The 25,554-nt window shown below is 33.1% G+C and overlaps 2 protein-coding genes across 7 annotated transcripts; one reads left to right on the forward strand and one right to left on the reverse strand.

The window, feature by feature from the left end:
- Positions 1–1,302: 1,302 nt before the first annotated feature.
- Positions 1,303–18,900, forward strand: LOC143253569 (ribonuclease H2 subunit B). 6 transcript variants are annotated; one of them, XM_076507641.1, is made up of 12 exons: positions 1,308–1,677; positions 2,457–2,530; positions 7,599–7,709; positions 8,101–8,172; positions 8,920–9,027; positions 9,439–9,503; positions 10,395–10,506; positions 13,148–13,318; positions 16,699–16,780; positions 17,146–17,197; positions 17,282–17,362; positions 17,760–18,900. In XM_076507641.1, exons 3-12 carry the CDS (start codon positions 7,634–7,636, stop codon positions 17,850–17,852), a joined length of 912 nt encoding a protein of 303 aa, XP_076363756.1. In that variant the 5' UTR covers positions 1,308–1,677; positions 2,457–2,530; positions 7,599–7,633; the 3' UTR covers positions 17,853–18,900. The 6 variants fall into 6 exon arrangements, with proteins under 6 accessions (XP_076363759.1, XP_076363758.1, XP_076363756.1 ...); XM_076507640.1 differs by lacking the exon at positions 2,457–2,530 and adding an exon at positions 2,960–3,252; XM_076507644.1 differs by lacking the exons at positions 2,457–2,530; positions 8,101–8,172 and adding an exon at positions 2,960–3,252 and having other exon boundaries at positions 1,303–1,677.
- Positions 18,901–20,639: 1,739 nt separating this feature from the next.
- Positions 20,640–22,654, reverse strand: LOC143253567 (leukocyte elastase inhibitor-like). The gene is made up of 2 exons (XM_076507638.1): positions 22,494–22,654; positions 20,640–22,271 (listed from the first exon to the last, which is right to left on the reverse strand). The coding sequence occupies exon 2, from the start codon at positions 22,267–22,269 to the stop codon at positions 20,998–21,000; it is 1,272 nt and encodes a 423-aa protein (XP_076363753.1). The 5' UTR covers positions 22,270–22,271; positions 22,494–22,654; the 3' UTR covers positions 20,640–20,997.
- Positions 22,655–25,554: the final 2,900 nt, after the last annotated feature.

Raw genomic sequence — 25,554 nt, forward strand, 5'->3', positions numbered from 1 at the left:
GCTTAATGGTTAATCTAGAGCTGTGCCAATGGAAAAGAAGCCTTTTGGGTCTGACTGGTTCAGAAGACCCGATTAACATACGTATGAAAGAACATGCATAAGCGCGCAGTATACATCAATAAAAATGTGGCGGTCTTTTTCAAAACTATTGATATATGTAACAACAAAACATGAAAACAAATTTTAAACTTTGTGACATGCAGTTGAATATGATTACTGACCTAAAAGGTCTTATTTCAAGATGCAGTGTGTCTGTTCTTGTCATCAATACTCTTGATAAGGTGTTTCAATATTTTCATTCTAACAGCAAAATTGTTTGTCTGTTTTTGGAATTTCGCACAAAGCTACTCGAGGGCTATCTGTGCTAGCCGTCCCTAATTTAACAGTGTAAGACTAGAGGGAAGGCAGCTAGTCATCACCACCCACCGCCAACTCTTGGGCTACTCTTTTACCAACGAATAGTGGGATTGACCGTAACATTATAACGCCCCCACGGCTGGGAGGGCGAGCATGTTTGGCGCGACTCGGGCGCGAACCCGTGACCCTCAGATTACGAAGCGCACGCCTTAACGCGCCAGGCCATGCCAGGCCCTTATTGGATCCATGGGCAGATGTGTACAAATTTTCACTTTTACACTTTTCCGTGTTTATAAGCGTTTCTGAATTTTATATTGCTATTTCACTTACTGTTGATGAATCCTAACCAAATTTGCACGTTCCCAGCTAGTACAGCGGTAAGTCTCCAGATTTACAATGCTGAAATCAGGGGTTCCATCTCCTCAGTGGACTCAGCAGATAACTCAGTGTGACTTTGCTATAAAAAAACAAACACACACATCAAACATGCGATAAAGTTTGTGGGTAACACGGAGAGATACTAAAATTTCAATTTTGCGGTTTATGTGGGCCTTTTTTAAAAAATATAAGTGCATATATTGGAAGAGATTTTTTTCATGTCTTAGGATAACCTTTCTTTAATCATGAATTTACATAATTTCCTACCACGGAACGGATACTCTAGCTGTCTTCAAAATTTATTTTCTAAAAAGTGGGTTCTCTTTCTAATGGATGAAATGTACCTAATTTATTTATTGGTTCTCCACAGTATTAGTTCTGAAAAACAGTAATATGAAAAGAAAGACATAAAAGCAATTATTATACATCTTTTTGTTGTTGTTAAGTTTGTTCTTTTATTATCTATACTTCATTTGCCCTATGAAACAAATAATTATTACTTAATTATGTTAAATAGTCTACACAGGAGGTTTCAGATTTGTTTTTTATCTTATCGGTGTGTTAGTTATTGCTAATCCTTCTATGTATTGTGCTCATAAATCAGTATTTGTCCCAAAAATAAATGATTAAAAATGTCCGTTGATTCGGGTATCAAAAACAACAAGAAAAAAGATTTGGCGGGAACTATACGGCGCTGGCGTGTGACCAAAACATCACTTCAGTGACACATTATTGTTTTATCCTAGTGACAATTATGTTGTAAGATTAAATGTGCAAGTGGCTTATGTAAACTTAATATCATTCTGGTAGTATCAGGTATTTTAGCTAACCAGCGCAAAAGTTTCTCACATTGTGTTATTTTTTGTTTAGAAGTAAGAATATTATTTTTTTAATTTTTAACGCATTTGACGTTACTTTCCGAGTTCCGTGTCGAAATAACAGGTAAGTAAGCCTATTACTATAGTAGTATAGTACAGTTCTCATCCTTGTTTAAAATAACGTCTTTCGAATATTATGCAGTTGTAAATTTGTTGACTTTGTTTCTATGTTATTGTTTTGACACTTCGAAGTTCTATTATCAGTGTATTGCGTTGTAGTTATAAATCATTTAAAAGTTTATTTATGGAATGTGATCAAATTTAAATTAAAGTTTTCGGTAATATTAAAAGCATTCCAGTTAAATTCTCAATAATTATATAATGCGAACGTTGAAGTAATGTTATTGTTTTTCAACAAAATTATTTATCAATAAATAGGCAAATTTATTCATTATGTCAGAAAAAACATGTAGATTCAAGAAGTCTTGATACAAAAGCATAAAAACATTATAAGTGTAACCCGATACCTTTTGAAAGGTGGACATTTCTTCACGGGCACTGGGGAGGGTAGTGTAGCGGATTGAGTGATATATAAATGGAGTTGAGTGATATCATGGAAGTCGTCCACTTTTGCAGGAAATGTTTAGTATGTTTTCTAGGTACTGTTGTAGCTGTCTCATTTCTAGTAAAATGTAGTGGGTGATGAGAGCATTACGTAAAAAAGTGTTAGGGATATTTAGTTTTTAAATTGGCTAAAAATATAAAACTGTACTTAAGTGTACAAGTAAAATAAAGATGACACTTGGAGACTAGTTGAAAAATAGATGTCAAGCAAATTAATTTAGGAAAGTTGGGGTTTACAATACATGAAAGAAATAATGAATAAAAATTACTTTCTGACAGAGATGAAGGCAGTGATTGGAGGTCACTGACACCAGGATTCTACAAGGTTAAACAGGCTACAGAAGATACACCAGGTATCTGAATCTTTGTTAGAAAGAGGATATAAAGATATCAGAATCAACAGAGATTAAAAAGGCTAACAACATTCATTGTAAAACATCCTAAATCAGAGTAATACTAAACTTTCAACTAGAATTACTCTCATTATTGCTTATAAGTTTAAACTCAGAAGCATTTCATGATCATGGATTCTGAAAAGACATTTTCATCTGCTATAACTTAACAATCACCTTAAATTCCTGTTGTCTCCTTCTAAAAAGAAATAGAACTCTAAAATATATCCTAGTCCACACAAAAGTGAATTTTATGTCCAATAAAGAATGGTTGTGATCCAGGTGTAAAGCTTGTCCAACTTACAAGTTAATAAGAATTACTGACAAGATCAATTTTAGATATTCAAAGAAGTCACTTGTGTAACACAAAACATCATTTTCCTTATACAGTGTGAAAATGTAATCACTAATGTGTAGAATATACACATACAACTCTTGGAGAATATTTCAACAATGATAAATCTTCTATTGACACTGAAAAGCAGATAGAGAAATAAAAGAAACTAACTGGATTGCTTGTCTAAACACTGCTTAACCTTGTGGAATCAACCTAGAAGAGTTAGAAGGCATATGATTTAAGTGTTTAAGATTGTAAAAGGACTTGATAACAGATGCATCAACATTTTTCCGACTTAACAGTGAGAATTATAGAACTAGGAGACACAAATACAGGTTTAAACAAGGTAGGAGCTGTCTTCAGCTAAGACAATTTTATTTTTCAAATTGGCTGGTTGGTCTTATAGAATGGATTGTTTTTGGATGTTGTGGAGGCAGTAAATTTGAGCAAGTTTAAAAGAAAGATTGATAAGTATATGAATGATAAAAGCTGGCTTTAATTTTATTTATTTAATAGTTTTAGTTTCACTTGGAGGATGGGACAGTCAAGATGGACCAACAAGTCCCTTGTTGTCACTAAACATTGTTATGTCAGAGAAATTATTATTCTTTGCTTATTTCTATTATGTTTATATGACCCATAACTTTCTTAAATCTTGCTATTTATTTAAGATAATTTTCCAAATCTGTTTGTATAAATTGATTAACTTAACATCTATTTTTCAACTGGTCACCAGGTGTCACTTTTATTTTACTTAAACACTCAAGTACAGTTTTATCTGTATAGCCGATTCTAAAATGAAATTTATGTGGTGTCTTGTTGCTGGTTACACTATACCAGAAATGAAACACTTGCAACAGGACATAGGAAAGTTTATTATATTTTGTATCAAGGAATCTCAATATATATTTCTCTACAAGTGGGTTTTCTCAACATCACTGAATCTCAATATAGCCTGCATTTGCTTCCAAATAATAGTGAAGATAGAACAGGGGTGGGCAATGCCATGGCCACTGACCACATGTGGCCAGCTCGAGATTATGAATTAACTTTTTCTATCATTTATTTTTTATTGTAAATTTGATAATCAGCAACTGCACTGTGTTACATCATTGCTAATGTCTCATGCTTTATTACTCCTACAGACTCTATCCATTTTGTAACGTCAGTCTGGTTCAGATGTTTGTAATTGAGTGTGGATTGTTTTGCATGCACTTGCTAATGTATTTTTGTTGTGCAACTAATATATTTTGTTTTTAATCCCATAATATTGATAAGTGGATAATTCAAAAATGGAAGAATCCAGATGATTCTTAGAAAATAAATAAAATTTAATTGGTTCTGTCATTACTGATGAAAATAGAATGATGTGTGACTGGAATAACGTGAAACAAGAATTTAATGTAAGATGAGAGTTAAAGTTTACAATGATTGAAGTAAATAATAAACCAGTGTGTCTTTTGTGTAACAAAGTCTTTAGGAATAATAAATTATACAACTTTAAGCAACACTGACAATTTTCACAATGAATTTGATGTAAAATTTCCAGTTGATAAAAATTGTATGAATGAAATTAGCCTTCTGAAAGCACGACTTCATGAACAAAAGGGAAGCCTAAAAAGATTTTTATCATCAATAGAACTAATTATGTTAGTTAGCTATAAAGTAGCTTGGATTCTAGCTTAAAGGAAAATCATTTTCTGATGCTGAATTAGTAAATAAAAGAAATATTGATTGTAGTCATTGAAACCCTCTTGGAGAATTATGATTCAAAAATAAAAGATGATATTCTTCTAGAGGTAAATAATTTTCATTTAAGCCAAAGAACAATTGTCTGCAGAATGCTAGACTTAGGGAAAGATAAAGAAAATCAGTTGCTTGAACAACTAAAAGACTGTATTTTTCTTTAGTACTAGATGAGTCAACAGATGTTAGTAACACTGCACAGTTGATACTTTGGGTTCTATATGTAACTTAAAATCTTGAAGTGAGGGAACAAATGCTTGGCCTTTGTGGAGTATAAGATTGAACATGTGGAAAAAACATCTTTGAAAAGTTTCTTGAAATGTCAAAAAATTTCAATCTCAATTTAAAAAAACTGATTTCTGTCACAACAGATGTTCTTACCACAACTGGGGGGAAATTACGATTTGTTTCTCTTTTGAAACAGCATTTAATTGAAAATAATGTGAAGTCCACACTACCATCTTACCATTGCATTTTGCATTAGGAAAATTTATGTGCTCAGATGTCTAAAAGTGATGGGCTGAAAAATTTGATGGACATTGTTGTAAAAGTTGTGAATTATATTAGAAGTGGAAGCTCTCTTATCCATTGATAGTTTGTTGAGTCTTTGAAGAAGAGCAATGACTATACTTTTGATGATCTTACTGATTTTGCAAACGTAAGATGGTTAAGTGGAGGAAAAGTCTTGGAATGATTTACTTTCTTATTTCCTCAAATAAAAGAGTATCTTGTTGAAAAAGGTAGGATTGAAAATTTCCCTGAAATTGAAATATGACAGTGTGATTTGCACTTTCTGTGCAACATGATGGCTCACTTGAATAATTTGAATACAAAGCTTCAGGGAAGAGGTAAAATAACAAGCGAGCAGTCACAATCTATTCATGAATTTCAAATAAAGCTAAACATCCTTGTGGAACAATTACAAAACATGATTTCATACATTTTGCAAAGTTGAATAGTTTTCTAGAAAATAATGACTATGATTTCTCTGATGCTAAAGATGATCTCTGTGTTAATTGGATCAAAAACCTAACTCAATAATTTCAATCACGTTTCTCCAAATTTAAAAATTTGAATTGGTATTTGAATTTTTGGATGATTCATTTCAATTTGACTTAGGAAATGACATTTCTTTTTGTCTTTGGATAAGTGTGGATTTGAAGACGAGATGCTTACCCTGAAAGTGTAGAACACACAAAAGGTAAACAGAAATGTTCTATCAGAGAAATGTTGTTCCCTATTCTGATAAATGAGTCTTCCAAACTTAAAGATAGCAATTTCAAAATTATTTTCCATATTTGGATCAACATGAGTGTGCGAGTCAACATTTGCTATGCTAGATTTTCTCAAGTCTAGATACAGATCTCTGCTTACTTACATAAATTTAGAGGCAGAGCTAAGATGCTCATTGAGCATAGGTATTAAGCCAAATTTCTTGAAACTTTCTAATGAAACCCCCATCAATTTTCGCATTGAAAGTTAGTTGAAATGCAATTATTTTGATCAAACTAACATCTTTCAAACCATTTTTTTTAAATTGTGTTGCCACCTTAGTGGTTACAACTACGGCTAATGAAAACATTGAAAAATAAGTTGCCCACCCCTGAAATAGAAGAATGATGGTATGGAAGTAAACTTTCATAAAAGTAGTTGATTATGCATTACTAGAAATTAATTTATAAGTTCACATATAATGGTACATTTCCAAAGAGGACACTTGACATCACTGGAATATGTAACCAAAATTAATCTTATATTACCTAAATATTGAGAGAAGTTGATTATTCCAAAATTATGTGAGGATTTCTAGATATTTAGTTTTAACATGTGTTGCTCGTATTGTAACATTTTCTGCAAAACTGCTAGTTATGCCTTGGTAAACATACTGTAATGGAACTCTTGCTTACATGATACTGGAAAACTTTATTATTTTGTCATGTGCAACCCCCAACTTTGTGAAATTTTTATCATGTATACATGTAGATTTGCAATAGTGGTAATGATTTTCCTGTTTTGTCTCCATTTCCCATCATGGAGAACTTTATTTTTCTCTATTCTCAAAGTGCAGATATGATCCCAAGGATGTGTCTTGCAGAGATCTAATGCACTAGTGCCATCTATATAAATATAATTGTACTGTACGTTGTATGTCCATGTAAATACTTTGCAGGGTATGGATATACGAGTATTTTTGCAGATTTTTTTCTCATCCACTAGTTTGTCCCTGTCCATGGATCTTCACCAAATTTGGCATGGAGATTTGTTTGATTCATGAGGAGATACATTGAAACTTGCACTTTTACATTTTGTGTTTTGATGTTTTTATGGGCATTTTGTTTTTGTTTTTTTTTAATTATATATAAAGGAAACAACTTTTCATGTCATAGGATAACCTTTCATTAATCATGAATTTACGTAACTTCCATCCAGGGTACAGGTACCCCAGCTAGTTTTTATAAATTTCTTCAAGCATTTGACATCTTGGACTAAATTATCTCTATATAAAGTGAATATTAATATTCAATTTTAACTTCTGATCAGAACAAACTTTGAACTTAGAGCTAAATTCAAAATCAATCTAGCATTCAGTATAGCCAATTAAGTATATTTATGTTTATCCGTATAAAGATTAGAATGTATTGTTTCCTCAGTTGGTTATATTTGCTGATATTAATATTTTTTTAGAGTAATTCCAATATCTTATGATGTGTGACTAGCCTAGAAGGTTTAGGTTATTCCTAAAAATATATATTAACCTGAAAATAAAATAAAAATAGGAAGTAATGAGGTTTGGTTTATTAAGTTTAGAATGCTGTTTATGAAAGTAACAATAAGTAAATTAATATTGTATACTTGTGAAACACTAGCTGTTAGCTTAAACTGCTGTCATAGTGATTACGTATTAGCATGTTATCTTGTCACAAATGTTTTTGAATTTGTTTCCAGGAGTAAGATAGTGACTGTGACTTTTATTAGGATATATGGCTGTGATGAAACAAATAGAAGGAATGAAGAATAATGATTCCTCAACTCAGCACAAAATAATATTACTTCCAGGTAGAATAAATACAGATTGAATTATCTGATACATAACATTTTCTTGGCTTTATTCTGGTAGAGAGTCCACAATCTTGAAATTTATGCCGTGGTACTTAAATTAAGAAAATAAATTAATATACACATTCTTTTTGTGAGACAGTTGGTACATTAAACAGTTTAAGGATATTTGAAAACATTCAGAACCAGACTTGTAGGATTTGTTTATTCTTTTAATAAAAATAGTGTATAGTAAAAATAATGAAAAACCTACTTTTTTGAGCAAATAAGCATTTTTTTAAAATATTTTCTGGATATTGAAATAATTTTCTTTTGGAAACTTCTTTAAGTCATGTTAGATGTTAGTTCTATACAAGAAAAATGTGTAATTTGGCCCAGTTTATGTTAACAGAAAACTTGCTGAACAGAAGTATAGAAAGAGAGCAGGATATCTCATTTGTGACACTCCGACATCCTCGGACAGGTGTGTTTTAATATGTACTGTAATATACAGTGTAATGGTTTTGTACCGTGTTACAAAATTGTATTCTTGCGTTAATAAGTCATAAGATGGGTGTATTTGATTATGTACTGTAATATTCAATGTTATATGATTCTAATCATGTTACAAAGTGTATTCGTAATTCTAATTTTAGTAAGTACTCAGACGCGTAATTTTTTATTAGTTAGTTAATTTTAATTTTGATGTTAAATACTTTACTCAACTGAGGATTTTACAGTCAGTAGGTGAACCCTTGGTTTTTATGCCAAACAAGATCTAATTAAAACAAATTGAATAGCTTGGTGATAGCTAAGAGGATTTCACTTACTCATACTATACATTGTATGTAATGTTTTCTCTTTGGTTGGATAAACTGGACTTGTGTGGAAGCCTTGTAGGTCACAAAAGTTGTCAGGCATGCTGAAGAAAATAATTTAATCTTGTAAAAGGTGAACAAATAGCTATTTTAATATTATGCTACGTGCTTGGTATTGGAACTTTTACTTATAAAACACCATTCTGTATGTGACTTCTAGGTAATAATTTGATTTAGGACAATTAAATAAAACTACACTGAACTCTGCTAAACAATTCATTCCACTTACGCATCTTACAGCAAAGCTGTTTTCATAGTATGACATGGTTCTAACTTTGAACTGTTTTTGAAATAAGTCACTGTAAGATTGTTTACAAACATTATTTTTAATAAAATCTTCTTCTACTTTTTAGGGTCAGGAGCTTTGTTTGGATTTGGTCCCAATGATTCTTCAGTATACGAACTGACACAGTTTTCTGAAGAATACAGATCATGGTTTATAGGAGAGTGTGTAGAACAAGGTGTGTAGTTATCCTCAGTAATGAATGAAGATAGCTTTTAGTTAACTGCTTAGTTTTTTCCAAGTTGGTATATAAAAAAGTTACCATTGTAGTATCCACTGGGGAAACTATGAAACCAAGCTACCATCTACTGCTGGTCAGGCAGGTTAAAACAAAGCTACTGTCTACTGTTGGTCAGGCAGACAGTGATAAAATATAATTTAATAGTGCTTAGTTAAACTAAAAGAAAATCAGGATACAGTATGTTGGTAAATGTTACTTGACCAAAACTGTTGTTAATCTAGGGAAGAAAGGTTGAAATGATTTATTCTTTTACTTTTGTGTTAAAAATTATTGTTGTGTAATGATTTGTTGATATGAAGATATGAGTTGACAAAGAATTTTTAAATGTTGAAATATTTACTGTTTCAGATGGAATCTTGTTCATGATGACCCCTTTTGATCCCTTGTTTCTTGTCTTACCTTATCTCAAACAGGTATGTCTGTTTTTGTTCATCGTTTCTTCTCTACCTTATCTCTAGCAGACATGCCTCTTTTGATCCCTTGTTTCTTGTCTTACCTTATCTCAAACAGGTATGTCTGTTTTTGTTCATCATTTCTTCTCTACCTTATCTTTAGCAGACATGCCTCTTTTGATCCATTGTTTTTTTCTTTTACCTGAACTCAAGTAGGCATGTCTTAAACATTGTTTTTTCTGTACTACATGAATAAAATCAATTGTTCTACTATTGATAATAAGTAGGAAAGCAAAGAATATTTTGATTTATTGAATGCTACACAGTCTTACAAGATAATTTTGTAAGTAGAGAAATGTAGCATTTCTTGTGTAAAAGATGACTAAGTACTTGTAAGAGAGATATGACAGTTTTTTTAAAGAAATGTGAGATGTGAAATGTATTTACATGTTCAAATATTATATTGTTAATATTACTCTCAGGAATTGTCTTGCACAATTGAAGGTTAAATCGAACATTTACTTGTTAATTAAGGCCATGGTGAGTTGTCTAGCATGATGGCCTTCTCTAAAGCTAGGGAAATTGGAAACTGTGGTCTTCCATTAGTTATTTAGCTTAATTGAGTTCTTTGATGTGTTGGTCACATTTGAATAAGAGTTTAATTGGTATTATTTCTTAAATGTTTTGTCTCTATAATAATAATAATAATGACCATCGTAACATGAATTTTTGTCTCTATAATAATAATAATAATGACCATCGTAACATGAACTTTTGTCTCTATAATAATAATAATGACCATCTTTTGTCTAATTGTTTCTACAGAGCTGGATATTTAGATAACAGTAACCATTATTTATTACTCTGATTTGTCTGTTGTGTTATTTAAATTTATTTTTTTTACCTTTTCAGAATAGAAGTTATTCTCCTCTAGATCAGGTTTTGAGAGATGAAACTTACCCTGAATGTAAACGTCTACTCAGTTGTATAGAAGACAATGCTTTTCAACTCTGTGACGTGAAAGGTATTTGTAAAGATTTATATGATTTATGTATTTAGTGTATTAAGTTTATTATTGCAATATAATGCTGATATTTACCCAGAATCAATAATCAATGTGTGACATATTTACATGGAGGTGGGGGATAATGATTGGTTTTACCTAAACTATTGGTGTAGGCTTGAAGATTGCTGAGTTTTAAGTGAATTTCTCCTATATCTGTGACTACTTTCATATTTTTGTATTGCAAGTATTGTGAATTCAGGTAGAAATGTATCTAATGAGTTTACTTTTATTCCTTTTGTCACACACACACATTCACTTAAAAACATTAGATATTTTGATTTGCAGTTGTTAGCTTCATCATGTGGAAAATATTTTTTACCACATATAAAGTAATATAACATTTACATACATTTATATATTCTTCTCTTTCATTACTGTTGTGTGTTTTTAGACAGAAATCTTCCCAGGTTGTTTGTCACTGTCATGTGTTTTTAGGAAGAAGTCTTTCCGGGTTCATTGTCACTGTCGTGTGTTTTTAGATAGAAGTCTTCCTGGGTTCATTGTCACTGTTGTGTGTTTTTAGATAGAAGTCTTCCTGGGTTCATTGTCACTGTTGTGTGTATTTAGAGAGAAGTTTTCCCGAGTTCATCGTCACTGTTGTGTGTTTTAAGATAGAAGTCTTCCTGAATTCATCGTCACTGTTGTGTGTATTTAGAAAGAAGTTTTCCCGGGTTCATCGTCACTGTTGTGTGTTTTAAGATAGAAGTCTTCCTGAATTCATCGTCACTGTTGTGTATTTTTAGACAGAAATCTTCCCCTTCCCAATTCTTCACAGTTGTGTGTTTTAGAAATTTTAAAGGCTCATCAACCTATGTGTAGCAACAACTAAGTACAAAGGTCATAGCCAGGATAGGCAATTGTTCACTTTACTTTTTTATTTATTGTTCTATATTTTAAGAAAAATAAGTTTAATAATGTATTTCTAAACAGTAATTATCTACTAATTGAAATGTAATTGTGTATTAGAAAATACTAGTCTGCTGAAACACAGCTAAGACAGGGAAAACTAAAGGTCAGTTTTATATTACTGGATATGTAACATAAGTGTACATGCACCACATCAATGCAAGTTGGGTAATGTTAGGTAGGCATGACTGGAAGGCTAATATTAAGCATATATATATATATATATATATATATATATATATATATGCTTAGATGAAACGTATCTTTGTGTTATAACATGTAGTCATTCTAGCATATAAAAGCATACTTTATATTTGTTTCCTTTTTTTTTTTTAAGATGTTTATGAAGTTGGTTAAGTGATAAGACCCCACATAATTGGAGTATAGAAAATAACAAAAACTATAGTCTTAACTGAAAACAAACATTTTAAATGTATTCAATAGGTTTAGATATTACTCAAATAATGTGAGATTTTTGGGATGAAGAATAGTTTTTTTTTAATCATAACATAAAATCACTCTGCACTCAGACTAGTAACAAAACAGACTATATTTACAAACAATAAGACTATTTCATTACAAAACCTGATTTTTTAATACAAAATACTTAAAACCTTTACTGAAAGTTTATTAAATTTTGTGAAGATACACTTGCTGTATCAAAAGTTAGAGTGGAAATGTGTAGATGTACTTGTGTATATTGTACCAAACCTTTAGTAATGGGGTTAATGTAACAGAACATTACAGTGTTTAACAATTTGATAACATGCAAGTGATAAACTTACAGCAGAGAGCTTGTTGCATCAGATGATTTATACGTGCATACAGTTATAACAAATATTGGAAACAAAGGATTACAAGTATTAAAAAAAACAAGGTAAAGAGGGGAACATACTGCAAATAAATATAATCAGTTGCCATCACAACACATATAACTGTCTCAAAATAGTAAACTGGAATTTTAGTACACATTTCATTGATGTGTTTTCTGATCAATCCAGAAGAAGAAATTAATTAGGATAAAACTGAGGTTATTGATAATTATCCAAACACTCCTAGAAGGGGAGTAAAAAAAAGCCATGCTCTTTCAAATGAACCCTGGACTAAGTCAGCTTGAGTGATGACTGTGTTAGAATACCCATTAACAAATTATGGACTAATACAGCTTTAGTGATGACTGGACTGTGATAGAATACCTATCAAACAGTTCTGGACTAAACCAGCTTGTGGTAGAATACCCATCAGCAAATTATGGACTAAGTCAGCTTGTGTGATGACTGTGGAAGAACACTTGTTTGTTGTCATATCATTATGGCTTACTTCCATGCATGCTTTGTAACATTTTATAATTTTGTAGTGTGCCTGTGATCTTGTTAGCTTTACATATGTTTTCTTTGTTATTTTCAATGTAATTAGATGTGTATATAATTTTGTATGAAGTTTCTGTTATAGTAGATTGTGTGTGTGTAAATATAATTATTCTTTCACAAATTTTATTACCCAATGTAAACTTCTCTCTTGTGAAATGGTTAGTTGTTACACATTGTTTTGTGTAAAAGTTCACTGATTGTAAATGAGCTTATATATCATGGAGTTAGCTATAGTTATACAACATAAAGTTTATATAAATCAAAGTTTTACAGTAAGGTTCTTGGGTATTTAATACGAATTTTTCATTATTTAAATATTTCAGAAGTTGGAGGCCTCACAGCTCTTCGATATAATACCAACAAGGCTCTGATGTGGCTTGAACAAAAAGTAGAAAATTTAGTGAGAGAACTGAAAGTGCAAAATGTCTGTGTGTCTGTAGGATCAAGAGCAGCTACATATATCCCAAGTAACAAGGAGGTGGAACCTTCTAATGGTAATATAAATGTTGCTGAAAAGTACATTTAGTTACATCATAACTAACCTCATGAGGTCTGGCAAAGTACTATGTTATAGATTTTGAACAGAATTCTGATATCTTTATTAAATTGGATACATGATTTAGCAGGTCCTCTGAAGTATGTTTTAGCTAGATATGTCAAAATGAAATAATACAGCACTGCATTTTCTTTTAATCACCTTTGAATGATGAGGATGGTTTTTTATTGATGAGAGGAAGACATGATAATGAAAGATTTTGAGGCTGAAAAGTTAGTTTAAAGTTGGATCATCAGAAAATTTGGCCTGATGTAGAACTATATGAGGTCAGAAGGTGTTACACTGGCTGATTTGGGCTTTGTAAATCAGTACTTTTTGGCTGTTTGACTTTCTTTTGCTATTCTTTCAAGATTTCTCTGTATGGCGCTAGAACGTTGTTAAACCTTCTTTTAAATTTTAATTCTTCTCTTCATTATGAGAGTTGTTTCTATAGCTATTTCTGTGATTTCATGTACCTTGTATAGAAAATTGGACACAGCCTTTACTGTGAGGACAGGTTTAGCTGGTTCTGTCCCTTCAGCATATTCTTTACTGTTGCTATCGGCACATCAAGTTTTTCATTTGTTGGTTCTTAGTAATGGGATTCCAGCATCTCAACCAACTCCTCATCCCTTATATTACCAAACTACTATCCTCTGATTTCTTTAGCGAATCTCACAATAGTGGCAATTTCCTTCTCAACCATCACTACTTCAGGACAAAGATGATGCCATCATACATTTGTGACACTCTTTTTACCTTGTGCCATGACATTTTGGTGATATCAACACAGTGTTTAATGCTATAAGCTTTTCAAAACACCAGAACCTATAGCACAGATTGGACATCAGGAGACATTTCTTTTTTCTTAATGAATTCAAGGGACTGTGTGTAACTGTCTGCTGACCCAGTTTCATGTTAAACTGGTTAAAGTATTAATGTGGTTTAAAGATAGCTGGTATGGTATTAAAATTTTAATTAAAATAAAGTACCGAACAACATTTCAACCTTCTTAAGTTATCTTCAGGTTTACAAAGAGAGTTTGCAACTGACCGTCGCTGAGTACGTGACATAAGTATGAGATTATAGGGGGCATTGCAGTTAATGTAGGAATAAAGGTTTTTCTTTGTACTTTTTCAATTTTAGTTTAAGTTTTTATATGAATAGGGTTACTTTAATTTTTGGATTTGTTGGTACTTGTTTACCAACTTAGTATGTTGGTGTTTTTTATGGTCATGTTGTGCTTATTTGATTTGCAGTGCTCAAAAATGTGCTAAGGTGTTTTTTTGTGTGTGTTTTGTATCTTGTTTTCATTTATTTGCTTGCTTCACCAATATAGAAGTTGTGGCAGTTGTTGAACTGTATTTTTTAAATAATGCTTGTGTTGTATTTGTCAGTATAGTTATTACATAATATGGACTTCAGTTTTATACCTGATTTTTGAATAAATTTAGTGTTTACTGGAATGTTGTGTTTTCCAAATGTTGGTGATTTTGTTACTAATATAGTTGTTGTTTTATATTTTATTTGTTGTTGGCCATGTTGTTGGATTTAGGTGTGTGTGAGTATCTGTGTGTAATTTTTTCAATGGTTTTTGAAAGAAATTTATTATTGTTGTGTTTTATTTTGTTAGTTTCATCATTTATTGTATTGGGTGAGCATAGTGTTGTGGCAGTGTTTATTAGGTTTATTAATATGTTGAGTTTTTGTTTTGTTTTATATGCTGCATCCCAGGAAATGTATAATCCACTTTGGGTGATTTTTCTTTGGATTTCTGTTTTCAACTATGTAATTGGCTCTTGTGATCTTCAGGTTGAGAAATGTTATTTTGTTAATTTTCTTGTGTTCACAGGTGAACTTATGCTGGGATGTATTGAGTTAATGTGATTGAAAAAACTAAGTGTGTGTTCTGTAGATGTGGATCCAGCAATTGTATCATCAACATACTTGTGCCAGTACAGTGGTGGGTGTAAATCTGAATTGATTGCTTGTGATTCAATCTGTGTCATAAAAATGTAGGCTAGAACTGGTTACACGGGATTCCCCATACTTAGGTCATTTATTTGTAAGTAGTTTTCGTTATTGAGTGTAAAATTAGTTTTGGTTATGGTGAATTCTACAGTAGTTGTTAATATGTTGCTGGGGGTGTGTATTAATGGCTTGGGGTTTTGGATGTAAAGTTCTAAAGCTATCTTAGAGTTTGGTTGTTGGGACTTCTGTGACGAGGGAGATTACATCAAAGGGACCATTGAGGCTTTATGGTTCAGTTGATTAAGAAAAGATTTAAAGATCAGAGACTTTGAGAAAGGAGCTGACTGATGTTACATATTTATAAAATACCCACACTGTGTATTTCCAAAGTTTATAGTTGAATGAATCAGGCGGTTGAAGTACTGCTTAAAGTTGGCAAATTGGCCATTACTTGCCTGAAACGCACTGGCATCGACAGTACTTCCATCTTGATAAGAAACTACATATCCATATAGACTGTTTCCTCATGTATAGATATGCTATGAACAATGGACTCTTGTTTACAGATCCACACATTCAGTAATTTCTCCATTTTTTCCAAGAATGGATTCCTCGTGAGAACTTAAAAAACCTTAGCACTTATAAGAATGGAAATCTTAACACTTGCACAGATCTCTTTGTTCCTTCCAGTCATTTTAATGAAAGAGTCTTCCATGTAATATCCCTAGACTTTGGATAATACACTTGTCCTGCTTTGTAACTTACCAAGGATCAGAATGTTTCAGCTAATTTCATTAACTTTGTGGCTTTTCTTTGCCTCATTAACAGTTTAAGGTGCTTTGTTCTTTTTCCATACTGCTATCTAAGAATAAAGTCCAGTTACTTAGACTGATGGTGGGGGTGGAGTGAGAATTGGAAAGCTGAAGATTATTTCTGTCCTTTACTGCACATGTCACAAAACTTTTGTCTTACATTCAAAGATTTTATTAAACTATTATTTGTTTATGTCATACCAATTAGTATAGCATTAATTCATAGCTAATAATCCATATTTTAATGGAATACAAGTTTTAAGTTCTTAATTCTACAAGGCAATGTTTTAATAAATCCAGGTTTCCTCTAGTGTTACATTTTCATGAAGTATATTCTCTATTATATCCACCTCCCATGGTAATGATGAAGTAAAACATAAATTACTCAACATAAAATATTTATAGGTCAGACAAACCATAGTTTTTTATAGCCTTCACTTTTGCTAGGATACAGAGCTATCAAGGAATGTGCCTTCAGTATGCTTAACGATTTACTGAATACTTTCGTGATGAATCATATTTAAAGTTGACAGACCTATGTTAATTATGTTTTCAGGAATGTACCTTCAGTATGTATATGAACTACTTTCTGAGTATCTTTCTGAAGATATTGACTTTCAACTCAAGTCTCATTTAGGGTAAGTTCTGTATTCGTTGCTGATGTGTTTTGAAGCTATTGTGTGTGATATAGTTTTATGAAAGCTATGTTTGAAAGTGCTTTTATTACCTGTAATGAAGAAGGTTGTCTGTTATGCATGTTATTTCTGCAGAAACTACATCTGATTGATATTCAGGTGTCAGGTATTTGGTTCTATGCTTTCATGTCCATCATGCAGCATCAAGATTTTTGTTCTAGATTTTTATTTTCCTTATTACATATGTCCAGTTTTTAATTATAGATTCTCTTTATCTTAACCTTAGGGATGTGAAGGTTTTGGTTCTATACTTCTATTTTTAGCTTCTAGATACCAAGTTTTTAATTCTAGACTTTTTGTACTTACAGCTTGGAGAGTAATAAGACTGAAGAAAGATCAGCAGATGAGCCACCACAGAAGGTTAGTTTGTATCATATATTAAACATTCTGGTAATGAAATTGTTATTCTATTACTCTGATTAACTATTTCTTATTTCATTTTAGCGTGCTAAAATGAATGATGCCGTAGAACCTGAAGAAGATTACAGTGTATCTGTGACCTTAGAAAGCAAGATAAAGACCAAGGTTTGTAGAGTTGCAAATATTAATTTTACTTTGACTGAAATGAATATATGATATACTGTAGGAACTTGATATGAATGTCTCCAAACTTGAAAAAAAAAATCAAATAATGTATAATAATTTTTAAAATACAGAAATTAACTTGTTTGACAAATATTTGATTGTTGTGATACTTGCTATGTCCACTTATGCCACCAGCAGATTTCTTCTCATTGGAAACATCAGTAAGTACATTATACAGTTAACAATATTGTTTAGAAAGTGCTAGAAATGATTTGTTTCAGACTTTCTGCTATACTCTGAAACAAGCTAATTTCATTGTGATAAAATTTCTAAATATAAGAATAGAGAGAATTGGTATCTATTATTGTTTTTATTGTATTGTATTTTCTTTTATCAGGAACACAAGTTAACAACTTCACAGAAACGATTGATGAAGGTAGATAAAACAGGAATGAAAAGCATACAGTCCTTCTTCACGAAGACCAGCTAGTGTTAAACTTGTGTGATTAAATGTTTTAAATAACTGAAAATTATTATGTGAAGGAATAAACTGGTTTGTTTAATAAACAGTGAAAAAATGATACTGCTTGAACAGAAATATAGTTTAAAGGTGTGACCAGAGGTGGAAGTTTATCATTTATTAACTGTTAAAACTTACCACTGCTATAAAGTACAGAATGTTCATGATTAAGTTAATACTTTCTGCAACTTTCCACCAAAAAGAAACAATAAACTAATGTTTTTCAAGCCATGCTGCTAATATTAATTAATTAATAAATTCAGCCATTGTATTACAATTCTGTACAGTAATTTAGTTGATAAACAACCATCAAATGTTCAGAATTAATAACTTTTTATTATGAAACTAATAACTACAGCATAACCTGAAAAATTCCTTCAGTTCTTATATCCAAACAAACAAGTAAGGTAATATGTATTGTTTGTACAATTAACAAAGACTATAATATAATAATTAACTAGTGACTGTGTTATGTAGCATGGTGTTACAACAGAATTCAACATAATTAATGACTGTAATATAATGTGTTATGTTTGACAAAAAGTGGTAGTAAGGAAATCCTGTGAAGGTTTTACTTTAGATTATCTTTCCACAGTTTCCTGTGTTTTCTACTGGAACTACAACTGTCAGAAGTATTATACAGATCACAAGAAATGGGTCACTTTCATTTCCTAAATAATTTATTTGAGAAACTATTATAATTTAAGGAGTGAGCATATCAAATCCATTTCAAATATTGACATTTTATGGCTCCTTATAAACAGATCATTTCATTATATTTACAGGGAAGATTTTTGTTAATTAATCAGTGGTAAATCTTCTATATCATGCATGATCTGTACTGTAACCATGTTGATAAATGTTTCTATGTTACAAGCTATTGCTACTCTTTGTTATTCAGTGGAAGTCACTGAACAGAGATTTCTGGTTAATCACATCATTGTACTACCATCCATATAATGTTCAGCATTTCCCCTGAGTCGAATGTATTAATTAATAAATTACTTTTTCCTGTAAACCATTCACTTTAGTCAGTTATAGTTATTGGGGTATTCACTGAATTCTCACATCTTCTGGTTTCTCACGAGTTAATTTTAAAAAGAAACAAACCAGTCTAAGTTACTTGATTAAACTAATGTTACTTTAATTCTCACTAACAACACTAGGAGGCCAGAACTTCTTTCTCACCACCGATGCAAAGCTAACAGGTTTATAATTACCAGGATAATCTTTATCATAATGGATATAAGGTTAACAGGTTTATAATTACCAAAATAATTTTTACCACCACTGACATAAGATTAACAGGTTTATAATTACCAGGAAAATCTTTACCACCACTGATGTAAGACTAATAGGTTTATAATTACCAGGATAATTTTTATCACCTTGAAAATAGAAGTACCTTTAGTCAACATTCAGCTCTTTGGCACATGCCTACTGTTCATGGTCTTACAAAAAATAATTGCAAGTGGGTCGCATATCTATTCCTTAACCTCATTTAAATCCTTGGGGTGAATTATTTGGCCCAGGAGGTATATCATTCTTTAAACTTTAAGCTAAGAATTAGTGTTTATTTTGTTTCCTTCCTGTAACTGTTTAAATCTGTCGTAAAAAAAAACAAAAAAAACTCAGTGACCAGTTATTCTCATGATCAAGTACGAGCCTTCCTTTCTAATTGCTCAAGAGCTCTATTCTTATTTCTATGGTTTACCTTACTCGTAATGGTTTTTAAATCATTCTTTGATTAATTTTTACATTTTGAGCCAAGAATTCTATATTCTAATATACTGTTTAAGCAACTCTCCTTGTTTTACAAGTTTCAAGTCAACTTAAACTTCTTAAATATATTAATACTGCTGTTCAGATTTTCCCTTATATCTTTGTCAGCCAACTTGCTTTTGTTTTCAGCTACTTTTTCTTCTTCAAGTGACATAAACATCTTTAATATTTAAAAACACTTTGACATTTGGTCAGCATTTCCAGTTAATTCACCTGTCCGATTCATAAACAGATAATTAGTGAAATCTGCTACCAAATTTGTTTAATTCTGATTTCTGTAAGCAGCACATCAAATCTGCACTCATGCGTTTTGGTTTAACATTTCCCAATCTGTGAGCATAGTATTGAAATAACCTATAATTACCGCCTCATTAATAGCAGAATTCTTCACTTCACTTTAGTTTCTCAGTTTCATGTAGTTTGTAACAAGTCCCAAAACAACGTTTTCCCCTACAGCCACTAAGAGAAACCCACACCTAACTACAATGTAAGTTAGTTACTGTCTAGTTGTATGGGATTCAATTAGTCATCGTATCTGTTACCAATTAATTACCGAGGAAGTTCTACAAGTAAGTTTATATGTAAATTAGTCATACATGTGTAACACGTTAGACCTACAGATGAAGGTAAACCTGTAGCAAGTGTTATAGAATAAATAGGTTAAATCATTATAGTTCCGTTAAATTATCTTTACCAACTAATCATTAACAGCCCCCATAAAGATAGCACATATTTAAAAGATACGTTTTTATTACGATGTTGGGTTGTATTTATTTTGTTGATTGAGAACACTATTGTAACCTTAAAGCTATTATCTTACAAGTGTATTTTATTACTTTGATCTGTTTAATACTTCATTTTATAAGTTTCTGACGGTAAACAAAGAACATGCGATGGAATGTCAACCAAACTGTGTCTGCCTTACAAGGCCTATCACTCACCACCTCGGTATGAATGACGTAAGATTGGCTCTAATGCTGTGAGGTATATTAAGTATATTGTGACTATTGCCAATTTTATTTGTCTTTCGTAAGTTACAATAAAGCTTATTAACACAGGTTTAGTGGTGGTATAAGATATTCTGCGCTAAACGTTTTATTTACAGACACTTGTGATTATAATATACTTAAAACGTTTTAATTGTAATACCTGTCTGGGTGTTTTTGATATTAATACATTATAAAAGTTTTACTTATATCTGATGGGCATACGAGCTTTCTGTAGAGAACGGAATCTATCAATGGTTTAACATAAAGTTGCTTGAATTAGTAATAAATATAATAGCAGCTTGAACTATACAAGTGTTCTTCCGTGGCCTAGTACATATATTACTTCATCTGTTTTTGAATTTCTGTGGAGGGTTCTTTACAACTCCCATGAATAATATCACTTTGATTCTGTTGTCGCGAATATAGAAAAAGAAAGGGTGGTTAACTTTGAAAAGTGCAGGTCCTACGGGTCGACGCGATCGCGACACCAACAACCCGGTAGCCGCGGCTGCCTCTGTGCCTTCTTCATTAACGACTACAGAAGCCTTATGCCTTACGGTGTCAATTGTGATGTCATGATGTCCAGTGAAACCAGACAGGTCAGCATAGGTGGGGTTGAAGATGTCTCCAAGTCCAAGAGTTTCCAAAAGGCTCCGTAATTCAAATTCGTCTTCTAAATGGAACTTAGGTAGATGCAGTATTACGTCTCGGGGTCTCATTGTATACAAGAGGTCGTTCAACCGACCAGGAGTGATTAATTGAGCGAGCCTGTTTATTCCTTTGGTATAAGATCCACGAGGAAGAAGAATGACCATGCTCAGCTCGTGTCTGACGTAAGGAAGTTCCATTGCATAGCAGTCAAGGATCTTACTAAACCCATAGGGAAAGATGTCCCGTACGAACATCATTTCAACCGGCTCTAGTTGTCCTGGACCAGTCAGAAAACTAGAATTCCGAGTAAACTTAGCGTCAAACTGCTTCAACCACGTTCCTTTGAAATATACGGCATTTGCTATAACAAGCTTGGTTTCTGGGCCTACGCTGGATGGTGGCAGAAGGTCTTTTATTTTATAATTGGTTTGTTCCTCGACCCAGTGGTTAATGTATCGTCGGGAACCTTCTGGATCAGTCCGGAAGGCAACACGCTCAAGGTTTGCTCCGAAATATTCTAACATACACTTCCGTAAGGAGGCTTCTTTGTGGAAGAATAGCTTATAAGCGAGGCGGGATGTGTTGTTTCTGTTGCTGGAGGCCAGATACCGTAACCGTAGACTGTTGTAAGTCCTGGCTGAAAGGTCTTTGGTTACTTCTTGGACACCTAAGACGTTGCTAATTGATTGCTCTGTTTGACCCTTGGCACCCATAAAAGTAAGCATGAGAGTGGACCAAACGCTGAATGGACTAAAAAGTAACCCTGGCGAATTATGACTTTCACTCTGATAATGAAGCAGTCGGAACATATCAAGGCCAAACTGTACAGAACCGTTCACTAAAGTTTCTAGAGCTTTATCGACGTCATTGTTGACAGTCTGAGAATTGTGTTGTGATAAGCACTGGTTCCAAGTCTCACGAAAGACGGTGTTGACAAGTATAAGCAGGATAAGTGCTCTATTCATTTCTAACAAAGAAAAACAATATCTCTTTGGTTTGTAAAACGACTTCTACGTTTTATAATAAAGGGTCTAACACGCACCATTCATTTAAAATAAACCTGAGTTACAGTAGTTTCAAACATTAAAAAATCAAAAAACACACCACTTATCTCGTGAATAAAAATACAGTTTATCATATAAAACAAACTACTGATAACATTTATTATGACCAAACGTAACATAATTACCCGACTTCAAGCTTGTAGACTACCACTAGCTTTGTATCACACTTTGTTAAAAAAAAAATCTTTTCGAAGTTCTGCAAAGTGAATATCATGACTGAATAGTTCATCACGCGCATGAATATTATACACGCCAGAAAACAAGTTACGTAATATTTATTGTAATACTTTCTTATGACGTCATAGCTACTTCACCAAATCCGTAAACGAAGAGGAAGGGCGACAAATCTTGTCCGATCCAACTGGTTGCATATATACCGGATGCTTGTTAATAAAAAAGAAAACACAGGCGAAGATAAACTCCTTTTACAACACCCGTTACAAAACACGGAAAGAAATTACACACCGGAGGTATAGTTTACAATCTGTTCCAACTCAGTTAACCACGTGCTGTAAAAGTAAAACAATAATGTTTATAACAATAAATCACACGTATGGTTAGTTAATCCACAATCTGTTCCAACTCAGTTAACCACGTGCTATAAAAGTAAAACAATAATGTTTATAACAATAAATCACACGTATGGTTAGTTAATCCACAATCTGTTCCAACTCAGTTAACCACGTGCTATAAAAGTAAAACAATAATGTTTATAACAATAAATAACACGTATGGTTAGTTAATCCACAATCTGTTCCAACTCAGTTAACCACGTGCTATAAAGTAAAACACTTGTTTATAATAATAAGTCACAGAAGACTAATTACGTATCTCAGATTTGTTTGTTTGTTTTGGAATTTCGCACAAAGCTACTCGAGGGATATCTGTGCTAGTCGTCCCTAATTTAGCAGTGTAAGACTAGAGGGAAGGCAGCTAGTCATCACCACCCACCGCCAACTCTTGGGCTACTCTTTTACCAACGAATAGTGGGATTGACCGTTACATTATAACGCCCCCACGGCTGGGAGGGCGAGCATGTTTGGCGCGAACCCGCGACCCTCAGATTACGAAGCGCACGCCTTAACGCGCTAGGCCATGCCGGGCCCGCGTATCTCAGAACGGCTCGTATGGGTATTGACAAGCAAAAAACAACGTTTCGACCTTCCTTAGACGTTTTTATTTGAATTAGGTTTCTTGTCATCAAGAAATATTGTTAGTTAATAATTTCTTCCAACTCACTTTACCACGTGTAATAAAAGTAAAATAGTGTTTTTTACAATAAATCAAAGAAAATATGGTATGAAAGAGGTGCAAAATTAAGTTATCCCAAATATTTATAAACATTGGTATAATATTAAATATTCAGCTTTTGAAAAACGTATTCACAATATGTCGTAAAGAGGATGTTTTGTTTTTTAAACAATGAATTGTGGATTGCTTTTCAGTTTAATTTTGAACACCAAAATAATGAAATGTGTTGGGTATGAAATGTTGAAAACGATACATCTACTCCAAGCGCCAGATATCTTCTACACTTCACGACCAAGAAACATCTAAACATTGATCTCTCAGTGTGCTCCTCTTCACTATTCTCCCACTTTTCATGGAGGGTTTACAATAACCCACGAGGCAGTGATAATTTTCTTATAATTTTGGAAGATACTGGCTGTGGTCAATGTCACCCGACCCGCGTGACCCACTGGAAGCTGGATCAAGCCAACTGGTCTTCCTTCATTGCTCCTGCAGAACTTGATCATGCCATCGTGGCAGCAGTAACTAACTGTATTATACAGGCAACTGTTCAATGTATTCCTAAAACCTCGACACGTTTTCCACGATATCCTTATCCGTGGTGGAATCCTGCCTACCACATGGCAAGGAAGGCTCAAAAATGGGCCTGGAATACTTTTTATAGGTATCCCACATTCTCGACCTGCATCGCTTTTCAATAGGCCCGTGCACATGCTCGGCGGGTAAGACGTCAAAGTCAGAAGGAATCTGAATCTTGAATTAAGTTCACAACCAGCATAACTTCTACCACCAGTTCTAAAGTCATATGGGACAAGATTCGAAAGGTCAGCGAGCCATATAATTCTGTCCCCATCTCGATTTTGCTCTCTGATAGCCAGGAAGTAACTGATACCCGGTGCATCGCTGATACTCTCAGTGAAAGCTTTTGCCAGGTATCTTGCACTTCTGCTTCATCCTCTACCTCCTTAGCCATCAAGACTCAGGTAGAGCGATCACATCTTTCCTTTTAAGCTGATTGTCTCTGTGACTATAATCGCCCCTTTACACTGGTGGAACGCAAACTGGCTCTTTATCGATCTAGCAGTACATCAGTCGGACCTAATGATGTATACTACGAGATGCTGCACTATCTGCTAATTTTCTGACTGTTTTTAACTGGATTTGGCAGGAGAATGTTTTTCCTGATGCCTGGCACCAGGCTATTGTTCTACCTTTCTCTAAATCTGGGAAGGATCCCAAGATTTCTTCAAACTGTCGTCAAATTGCTTTGACAAGCTGTGTCTGTAAGACCTAAGAGAGGATGGTTAATGCTCGCCTTGTTTGGTTCCTCGAATCAAACAACCTCCTCTCGCCCATCCAGTGTGGGTTCATACGACAGCACTCCACCATGAACCACCTGATTCGACTTGAAATGTCAATCAGAGAAGCCTTTCTCAAACGACAATATCTCATATCAATATTCTTTGATCTTGAGAAGGCTTATGATACTACATTAAGGTATGGCATTTTGCGAGACCTTCATTTATATGAGTTGCGTGGTAATTTGACTATTTTTATTAATTTTTTTAATGGACAGGCGATTCCAAGTTCGTGTGGGTTCGACGCTTTCCCGTTCTTTTCTACAGGAACTTGGAGTCCCCAGGGCTGTGTTTTGAATGTCACACTTTTTAGTATAAAAATTAACGCCATCACTGAACAACTACCTCTTACTGTTGCAAACGGGCTTTATGTCGACGACTTTACCATCTCGTCGAAACATGAGGTATATTGAGCAGCAAACAGTTTTAAGTTCTCTCTCTCTAAAACCATTTGCATGCACTTTTTGCGGTAACAGGGTATTCACCCTTATCTTGAACTCCATATTGGTGAAGTTCTTGAAAGACAAAGTTCTTGAAGCTTATCTTTGACAGTAAGCTGATTTTTATACCACACATC

Source organism: Tachypleus tridentatus, chromosome 6 (assembly GCF_004210375.1).
Source record: "Tachypleus tridentatus isolate NWPU-2018 chromosome 6, ASM421037v1, whole genome shotgun sequence".
NCBI classification, from domain to species: Eukaryota; Metazoa; Arthropoda; class Merostomata; order Xiphosura; family Limulidae; genus Tachypleus; species Tachypleus tridentatus.

Coding starts and splice junctions, on each gene's coding strand:
- LOC143253569 (XM_076507641.1), top strand. CDS start 7,634: ATGGCTGTGATGAAACAAATAGAAGGAATGAAGAATAATGATTCCTCA. Junction 9,028..9,438: donor AGGAGAGTGTGTAGAACAAG/GTGTGTAGTTAT, acceptor TTACTGTTTCAG/ATGGAATCTTGTTCATGATG. Junction 16,781..17,145: donor CAACTCAAGTCTCATTTAGG/GTAAGTTCTGTA, acceptor TTGTACTTACAG/CTTGGAGAGTAATAAGACTG.
- LOC143253567 (XM_076507638.1), bottom strand. CDS start 22,269: ATGAATAGAGCACTTATCCTGCTTATACTTGTCAACACCGTCTTTCGT.